Source organism: Pongo abelii, chromosome X (genome assembly GCF_028885655.2).
Source record: "Pongo abelii isolate AG06213 chromosome X, NHGRI_mPonAbe1-v2.0_pri, whole genome shotgun sequence".
Taxonomy (NCBI): domain Eukaryota; kingdom Metazoa; phylum Chordata; class Mammalia; order Primates; family Hominidae; genus Pongo; species Pongo abelii.
The window spans coordinates 141,073,324-141,083,315 of record NC_072008.2 but is presented as its reverse complement, the minus strand read 5'-3'; the positions used below and the strand labels follow the sequence as shown (position 1 = coordinate 141,083,315).

Genomic DNA, 9,992 nt, shown 5'->3' with positions numbered 1-9,992 from the left:
TTCTGCATTCCTTTCTCCACTACCTACCCAATTAAAGCAATAGAAATGTAAATGCGTTTTCTGAAGTATCTAAGCCACTTAGTGGGTTCCCTGCTAATGCGTTAAATAAAACTGTGAGAGGTGTTCACCAACAAATGTGTGAGATGTATGGCTTGTAACCATTTGGGGTATATGCTTTTAGACAGTTTTTGGAAATGAGGGAAGAAAAAGCACCCTTTCTGACTATTCCTTACCTTATCTTGGCCACATTCAGATTAAGGTTCATTTCCTAAGGAGCACAAAACTGACTTGTTTACAACATTAATCGTCTGGGATTGGTCATTGGTGAGATCTCCATTTGCAGGACACCACAGGACTCTGTGTCAACATCAGTCATAGCATCCCAGGGCATATAGTTTTTGAACAAGATATGGACCCCATTTACAGAACCAGGGAGAGAAAAGTGCCATATTCATTGAGACCATTTCTTTTCAGTAATGTCTGACATTTATTGAAAATAAGGAAAAGACTTTCTCCAGGTAGTGTATTAGAGCAGAGCAGAATGCAGGGGTTACTGTGTTGAACAAAAGGCACACATCAGAGAGACAGTTGCAAACTCAGAATACCGGGTTATGGGCAAAACTAACTGGTCCACAAGAGAAAATGAGAGACTCGATTTGGCTGCCAGGCACACCTGGGCCTAGGCAAGAACACAAGAGGTTTCTGGGGGTGGGGAGGAAATAGGTCTCGCTGAAGGTGACAGATCCCTTGGGGGGCGGCCAGCTGTCTGGATCACTGTCCAGGGACTGTGTCCAGCCCAGATACCTCCGAGGTGAGTCCAGATCACTAGGAGCAGCAGTCTGTCGGTGGGATGCGATGGATGCGATGGATGGCGATGGCAGTGGCAGCGCAGGTCTGTGGGCAGAATGATGTAGTCGTCTGGCAGTCTGGTGCGGAGGAGAGGGCTTGGCAGCGGCGGCAGTGGGTGGTCTGTCCAGTGTGTAACAGGAGCCCAGCTTGCAGCTGGAGTGCAGGACAGCGTCCAAATGTGCATGGGAGGGGCTGGCTGGCTGGAAGGAGAGGGCGGCGGCTCGCTCCAGAGTGAGGCCCAGGGGCGGCAGCAGGAGCCTGGAGCGCTATTCCTGGAACAAAGGCAAGCACTACGCGGGAGGGAACGGGAGCGCAGGGGACATCGCGGCGGCTCGAGGGGGAGGGAGGCGCGGAGGGAGGGCGCCGGTGGCGACCCTGGCGGCGGCCAGTAACACAGCGGACCCTCCCCAGAGCACCCGCCCCCAGGCCCGAGGGTCTCCCGGCCTAGAAGTCCTCGTCCTCCTCCCATCCAAAGACTCGCTTCATCTCGGCCAGAAAGCCCCGGTAATCATTGAGGAGGGGGCTCTCCTTCTTGATGTAGGGGATCACCCACTGCAGGGCGGGCCCCGTGAGGCGGGTGATGAGGAACGTCACCTTCAGGGCGTCGCTGGAGAACGTGTTCTCGTCCACGAACATGTAGGAGCCCGTCTGCACGATGAACTCCGGGAGTCGGTCGGTATCGCCGTCAAACGTCTCGGGAAAGGGAATCGGATTCCTCCAGCGACGCGTCGCAGGCCGGATCGGCAAGGCCAGGAGGGCCTTTATCAGCTGCACCCGACCGTCCATCGCTGCTCCTCGCTTCGCTGGACGTCAATGGGCTCCACCCGGCTCTGCAGAGGTCAGTACCGAGGCGTCGCCGGAAATGCGTGTCCACGAAGGCCGGCCTAGGCTTGGGTGGGCGGGGCCACGAGCTGGGCTCCAACCCTCTCATGGACTCCGCCCACAAGGCCGGGTGGTCCCTAGTACGCAGGCGCGTCGTGGGGTATACACTGGCGAAGAGGGGCCTAAAGCCCTCAAGGAGGCCGGCTCGTATCGGAGAGGCTGGGCCAAGGTTTCCTAAGGTGGCGGGACGGGGAGCAGGAGAGGAACTAGAGAGACCTGGTGGTGTACGGGGCGCGGGGAGCTCGCTCCGAGGGGATGTTAGGGACCCTCCTTAGTTCTGGTAGTTGAGGAGTCCTTCCGCAGCACTCGTCCCCACCTCTCATCAGCCCTTGGGTATGCATTCAGGGAGCCTTGGCCCTGGACGCCACTCGTATGAGGTTCTGTGAACACATTTTCCTGCTACTTCTTGCATCTCTCAACCAGATTATTGGCTCCCTATTTTGCAACATTAATAGAGAAGCCCCACATATTAGCAAATACAATCCAGAGCAGCATATTCAAAGAGTAATGCACCACGCTTGAGGGATGGATACTCCATTCTCCATGATGTGATTATTAATACCTGGTATTTGATAGCACAACAAGATGACTACAGTCAAAATAATTTAATTGTACATTTAAGAATAACTAAAAGAGTATAATTGGGTTGTTTGTAGCACAAAGGATAAACGCTTGAGGGGATGGATGCCCCATTTACCATTATGTGATTATTATGCATTGTATGCCTATGTTAAAGCATTTCATGTACCCCATAAATACATATACCTATTATGTACCCACAAAAATTATAAATAATTTTTTAAAAAGAATAATATACCACGAGCAGTTAATGTAAGGAGAGTTAAATATTAAGAAATCTCTTAATTTGTTATAAAAGCTGCCCTCAGTTCTCTGCCACGTTGCCCTGTCCATAGGCAGTTCACAACACTGCAGCTTGTTTCTTCATGGAACAAAGGGAGAATGTGTCTCCTTGAAAGATGGAGTCATGAAGGGGTGGCCAGCCCCTCCACACCTGTGGGAGGGTTTCTTGTCAGGTGGGACGAGAGACTGAGAAAAGAAATAAGAGACAAAGTATGGAGAAAGAAAAGTGGGCCCAGGGGACCGGCGCTCAGCATACGGAGGACCCACGCTGGCACTGGTCTCTGAGTTTCCTCAGTATTTATTGATCATTATCTCTACCATCTCGGAGAGGGGGATGTGGCAGGACAATAGGGTAATAGTGTGGAGAGGGTCAGCAGGAAAACATGTGAACAAAGGTCTCTGTGCCATAATTAAGTTTAAGGAAAGGTGCTGTGCCTTGATGTGCACGTATACAAACATCTTGGTGCATTAAAGAGCAGTATTGCTGCCAGCATGTCTCACTTCCAGCCCTAAGGTGGTTTTCTCCTATCTCAGTAAATGGAACATATGATAGGGTTTTACACCGAGACATTCCATTGCCCAGGGACGAGCAGGAGACAGATGCCTTCCTCTTATCTCAACTGCAAAGAGGCCTTCCTCTTTTACTAATCCTCCTCAGCACAGGCCCTTTACGGGTGTCAGGCTGGGGGATGGTCAAGTCTTTCCCATCCCAGGAGGCCATATCTCAGGCTATCATATGGGGAGAAACCTTGGACAATACCTGGCTTTACTAGGCAGAGGTCCCTGCAGCCTTCCACAGCGAATTGTGTCCCTGGGTACTTGAGATTAGAGAATGGTGATGACTTTTAACAAGCATACTGCCTTCAAGCACTTTTTTAACAAAGCGCATCCTGCATAGCCCTAAATCCATTAAACCTTGAGTCAACACAGCATATGTCTCTGCAAGCACAGGGTTGGGGCTAGGGTTACAGATTAACAGCATCTCAAGGCAGAAGAATTTCTCTTAGTACAGAGCAAAATGGAGTCTCTTATGTCTACTTCTTTCTACATAGACGCAGTAACAGTCTGATCTCTCTTTCTTTTCCCCACAAGTCATGTATAAACTAATGTAATCATGGGAGTTACGTCTCATCACCTTTGCCACATTCTATTGGTTAGAAGCAAGCCATAGTCCCCACCTACACTGAAAGATATGACCAGGACATTGGGATGTTGGGAGCCACCTTAGAATCTGTCTGCCACAGCATGGATATACAAATTTGGTGATCCATTCATTTGTTGGAAGATATTTGGCACATTTACAGGTTTTGGAAATTACAAAGGAATCAGCTATAAGCATTTATGTACAGATTTTTGTGTGAGCATAGGTTTTCATTTTTCTAGAGTAAATTCCTAGAGCAAAGATTTGTGTCATATGGTTCCCAATAAAAACTCTCATTAAACTTAGAAGGGAGCTCCTAAATCTGAGGAAGAGCATCTACAAAAAACCTACAGCTATCATACTCAAAGGTGAAAGCCTGAATGCTTTTCACTCTTAGATCAAGAACAAGACACATAAAGGGGAACAACACACACTGAGGCCTATCAGAGGGTGGAGGGTGGGAGGAGGCATAGGATCAGGAAAAATAACTAATGGCTAATAAGCTTAATACCTGGATGATGAAATAATCTGTACAACAAACTCCCATGATACAAATTTACCTATGTAACAACCTGCACTTGTACCCCTGAACTTGAAAGTTAAAAAAGATCAACAAAACAAGTACATATGCCCACTCTCATCACTTTAGTGCAATATTGTACTGGAGATTCTAGACAGTGCAATGAGGGCAAAGAAAATAAGGAAAGGAAAAAGTAATAAAAGGCATCTAGATTGGACAGGGCAAAGGCAAACTTTTGTTATTCATACACAACAGGATCATGTATATAGAAAACAGATTTTCTAAGATCAACAAAAAATACTAGAACTAAGAAGCGAGTTTACCAAGGTTGCAGGACATAGGCGAATATACAAAAATCAATTGTATTCCTAGTAACGAACAAGAGAAATTTGAGCTAGAATTTTAAACACCATAAAAACGTAAAAAATGTTAGGGTTAAATATGACAAAAGAGATGAGACTTGTACCCTGAAAACTACAGAACATTCCTGACATATATTACAAAATATCTGAATAATGGAGAGATATAGTCATGAACTGGAAGATTTAATATTGTTAGTATATTAATTCTCCCAAAATTGATGTATAGATTCAAACTCCCAGCAAGTGTTTTAACATATAAAAACCAACTAATTGCTTCTAAAATTCATAGGGAAATGCAAAAAAAAATGTATTAGCAAAAACAGCTTTGAAATAGAAAAAATAAGTTGGAGGACTAATAATATTTGATTTCAAGATTTATAATAAAGCTACTGCAATTAAGACAATGTGATATTGTTATCAAAATAGACAAACATGGTCATCCCTTAGTATTTACAAGGGATTGGTTCCAGGACCCCTGCAAATACCAAAATCTGAGGACACTCAATTCCCTTATATAAAATGGTGTAATATTTGCATATAACCTATGTGTATCCTCCCATATACTTTAAATCATATCTAGATTACTTATAATACCTAATACAATGTAAATGCTATGTAAATAGTTGTTACCTCATATTTTTAATTGTACTCTTTTTCTAATTTTTACTTTATTTCAATAGTTTCTGGGGTACAGGTGATTTTTTGTTACATGGATAAGTTCTTTAGTGGTGATTTCTGAGATTTTAGGGCACCTGTCACCCAAACAGTGTACACTGTACCCAATATGTAGTCTTTTATCCCTCACTTCCCTCCCATCCTTCCCCCCGGGTCACCAAAGTCCATTATATCAATCTTATGCCTTTGCATCCTCATAGTTTAACTCAACTTGTAAGTGATAACATACAATATTCGGTTTTCCATTCCTGAGTTAACTTCACCTAGAATAATGGCCTCCAGCTCTATCCAAGTCGCTGAAAAAGACATTATTTCATTCCTTTTTATGGCTGAGTAGTAGTACATGTTGTATATATACCACATTTTCTTTATCCACTCGTTGGTTGATGGGCACTTAGGTTGGTTCCATATCTTTGCAGTTGCAAATTGTGCTGCTATAAACATGCATGTGCCTGTGTCTTTTTCACAGAGTGACTTATTTTCCTTTCCTTATTTCCCAGTAGTGGGATTGCTGGATTGAATGGCAGTTCTACTTTTAGTTCTTTAAGGACTCCCCATACTGTTTTCCACACTGGTTGTAATAATTTACATTCCCACCAGCAGTGTAAAAATGTTTCCTTTTCCATACATCCATGCCAACATCCATTGTTTTTGGACTTTTAAATTATGGCCATTCTTGCAGGAGTAAGGTGGTATCTCACTGTGGTTTTAATTTGCAGTTCCCTGATGATTAGTGATGTTGAGCATATTTTCATGTTTGCTGGCTGTTTGTGTATCTTCTTTTGAGAAATGTCTATTCATGTCATTTGCCCACTTTTTCATGAGTTTTTTTTCTTGCTGATTTTTTTTAGTTCCTTGTAGATTCTGAATATTAGTCCTTTGTTGAATGCATAGTTTGTTAACACTGTCTACTCTACTGTTTATTTCTTTTGCTGTGCAGAAGATTTCAGTTTAATTAGGTCCCATTTATTTATTTTTATTTTTGTTGCATTTGCTTTTGGGGTCTTGGTCATGAATTATTTGCCTAAGCCAATGTCTAGAAGAGTTTTTATGATGTTATCTTCTAGAACTTTTATGGTTTCAGTTCTAAGGTTTAAGTCTTTGCTCCATCTTGAATTGAATTTTTTTATAAGGTGAAAGATGGGGATCCAGTTTCATTCTTCTACATGTGTCTTGACAGTTTTCCCAGTACCATTTATTGAATAGGGTGTCCTTTCCCCAAATTATGTTTTCATATGCTTTTTTAAAGATATGTTGGTTGTGTTTGACTTTATTTCTGGGTTCTCCATTCTGCTACATACCTATTTTTATACCAGTACCATGCTGTTTTGGTAACTATAGCCTTGTAGTATAACTTGAAGTCAGCAAATGCAATGCCTCCAGATTTGTTCTTTTTGCTTAGTATGACTCTTGCTATGTGGGCTCTTTTTTTTGGTTCCATATGAATTTTAAGGTTGTTTTTTATACTTCTGTGAAGAATGATGATGGTATTTTGATGGTAATTGCATAGAATTTGTAGATTGCTTTGGGCGGTATGGTCATTTTCACAATATTGATTCTTCCCATCCATGAGCATGGAGTGTGTTTCCACTTCTGTCATCAATGATTTCTCTCAGCAGTGTTTTGTAGTTTTCCTTATAAAGATATTTCACCTCCTTCATTAAGTATATTCCTAAGTATTTTTATTGAAGCTGTTATAAAAGGGATTGAGTTCTTAATTTGATTCTCGGCTTGGTCATTATTGATGTATAGCAGCAAAAATCCTCAATAAAATACTAGCTAACTGAATCCAACAGCATATCAAAAAGATAATATGTTATAATCAAGTGGGTTTCATACCAGAGATACAGGGATGGTTTAATATATGCAAATCAATAAATGTACCATATTTATTGGAAGTCAAACTGTTGTTGTTCACCAGTGATATGATTCTATACCTAGAAAATCCTAAAGACTCATCCAGAAAGCTCCTAGATCTGATAAACGAATTCAGTATAGTCTCAGGATACCAAATCAATGTATACAAATTATTTTTAATTTTTTTTCCAGAATATTTTGATCCGCCATTGGTTGAATCTGCAGATGCAGAACCCATGGATATAGAGGACCAACTGTAGATGAATAGAACTGGATATGCAATTCAGAAATAGACCCACACATATATGGACCGCTGATTTTTGTAAAGTTGTAAAGGCAATTCAGTGGAAAAGGGATAATATTTTCAAAATGATGCAGGAAAAGTTGAATGTCCATTTACAAAAAAAAATAATTTGATCCATATCTCACACCATATGCAAAAATTAACTAAAAAAGGTTAATAGACCTAATGGTAAAACCTAAAATTATAAAGCTCCTAGAAGAAAACAGGAAAAAAAAACTTTTGAAACCTTGGATTAGACAAAGATTTCTTAGCTATCACAATAAAAGCACAATTCTCATAAGCAAAATTTGGTAAATTGGACTTCATCATATTAAAAAGCATGTGCTCTTCAAAAGACAATGTTAAGAGAATGAACAGAGAAGGCACAGGCTGGGAGAAAATATTTGTAAGTGGCATATCTAATGAAGATTTGAATACAGGATACATATAGAACTCTCAAAACAACAATGTAAATGTCAACAACCTGATTTAAAATGGAAAAAAATATCTGAAGAGACACTTCACTAAAAAAGATAAATGTATGACAAATAAACAACAAAAAAGGTGTTCAGGGATACATGAATTTTATCTGTTTCTTAATAGTAGGAAGTAAAATCAGTCAAATGCATTTTCTGTGTCTATGTGTGTTCTGTGTTCCCTAATTTATGCAGTTAGGGAATTGCAAATTAAAACCACAATCACACCTATTAGAATGGCTGAAGTAAAAAAGAAAACCAACAAATAAAGAACCCAGAACAAAACAAAACCTGACAATACTGAGCGTAAATGAGTTTGCAAAGCAACTTAATATCTCATGTATTGCTGGTGGGAATACAGAATGTTAGCCACTTGGGAAAACATTTTTGGCATCTTACAAGTTTCTTTTATCCAGCTTTACACACTATAATTCCTCCTCCCCTGAGATGACCACTATTCTGAATTCTATAAGCATTTAGCTTTGCCTATTTTTAACACTGATATAAAGTGGAATCCTAAAGTATATACAAATTTTGTGCCTCACAACTTCTATTCAGTGTAACATCTGTAGCACTCCTCCACATTGCTGTGTGTACTAATACAGAATTCCATTGTATGACTATGCGATAATTTATTTATCCATTTGCCTAATCTAGTAAAATATAAAAAGAATAATATGCCATGATTAAATGAAATTATCCCGGCAATGCAAGGTTGTTTTATGAATCAAAAATCAATTATAATTTACTGTACTAACTAAAAGGAACTGTAGCAGACAAAATGGCAATCCCCCAAAGATGTCTGTGTCCTAATTCCCAGAACCTGAAAATATAAAGCAAGAAGTATTGCGGGATCTGGCCAGCAGCCCGCAATGCAACGGGGCTCTCTCTTTGTTCCCAGGCAGATCGACAGGTCGAGAAATAATAGACACACACAAGATAGTGAAAGCTGGGTCCGGGGAGTCACCGCCTTCTGGTCCCGCGGTGCCAATAATGCACTGGATATACCAGCATTTATTATTAAGTTTAGTGAGGACGGGAGTAGGTTAGTGAGGGATTTAAGGTCATTTGATTATGAGGTGAGATGGTCACATGGGGATGAAGTAATTCTTTAACATAACATCTATATGCAGAAGTACAATACACAGAGATAAGAATTTACAATATAGTGTGTGCATCAGTAATTTCTAACAGAGCCTTGAAACAGAAACACAGTCTTTCCATAACCTATGATTAGCAAGATATTAATCAGCAGTAACAGTTACAGCAAAAACTGGTTACAAACAATCCATAGAAACAGGACATGAAGTTAGACAACCAGTTAGACCAGAAATTCTCAGAAGGGAGTATGCCTTAACCCCAAAGAGGCCTAGAAGAGCCATGGCAAGATGAGGGCATTTATAGCCCTATCTTATCCATATGGACAGGCACCCCTCATGCGTCCATTTATAGGTTCTCCACGAGGGTCGCATTCCATTCCCAGAGCTATGAACATCTGCTTTTCTGGGATAGGAATCTTGGTGATGTGAAACCTCCCTGACTGCACATCAGTTCATAGGCTCTCTGCAGGGGGAAGCACCTCACGTGCTGTTGGCTCTTTGTGGCACTCCAACCTGGCATTGTCTTCACACAATCCTGCATGCAATTTTGTATTTACAATAATCAGGAGCATTTCATCTTTTATTCCACAGCAATAGTTTCAGGGGGTCTCCCTAAAAGAAGGAATTAAAGCTGCAGACAGAAATAAAGTTGCTAATCAGTTGCACTGAAAATATGAAGATTATCGTCAATTATCTAATCATATGAACTCTTAAAAGTGGAAGATGAAGGCAGAGAGGATTAGAAAGAAGCCACATGAGAAAAATTTGACACCCACTATTGCTGACTTTGAAGAGGAAGAAGGTGGCAATGAGCCACTAAATATGGTGTCCTCTACAAGCTGGGAATGGCCCTCATATTACAGAGCAAGAACACAATACCTCAATCCTACAACCACAAGGAACTGAATTCTGCCAACAGTCTAAATGAACGGGAAAGAAATTATTTCATAGAATCTCCAGAAAGTAACATAGCCTCCCAATACCAT

The 9,992-nt window shown here is 41.1% G+C and overlaps 2 protein-coding genes across 2 annotated transcripts; both read right to left on the bottom strand.

The window, feature by feature from the left end:
• Positions 1-463: 463 nt before the first annotated feature.
• Positions 464-1,318, bottom strand: LOC129047350 (CAAX box protein 1). The gene has a single exon (XM_054545112.2). The coding sequence runs from the start codon at positions 1,316-1,318 to the stop codon at positions 680-682; it is 639 nt and encodes a 212-aa protein (XP_054401087.1). The 3' UTR covers positions 464-679.
• On the bottom strand, positions 464-3,399 carry RTL8C (retrotransposon Gag like 8C). Its single transcript, XM_063721421.1, has one exon. The coding sequence runs from the start codon at positions 1,633-1,635 to the stop codon at positions 1,294-1,296; it is 342 nt and encodes a 113-aa protein (XP_063577491.1). The 5' UTR covers positions 1,636-3,399; the 3' UTR covers positions 464-1,293.
• Positions 3,400-9,992: the final 6,593 nt, after the last annotated feature.

Bases quoted from the DNA above. Each gene is read 5' to 3' on its own strand.
- LOC129047350 (XM_054545112.2), bottom strand. From the start codon at position 1,318: ATGGGAGGAGGACGAGGACTTCTAGGCCGGGAGACCCTCGGGCCTGGG.
- RTL8C (XM_063721421.1), bottom strand. From the start codon at position 1,635: ATGGACGGTCGGGTGCAGCTGATAAAGGCCCTCCTGGCCTTGCCGATC.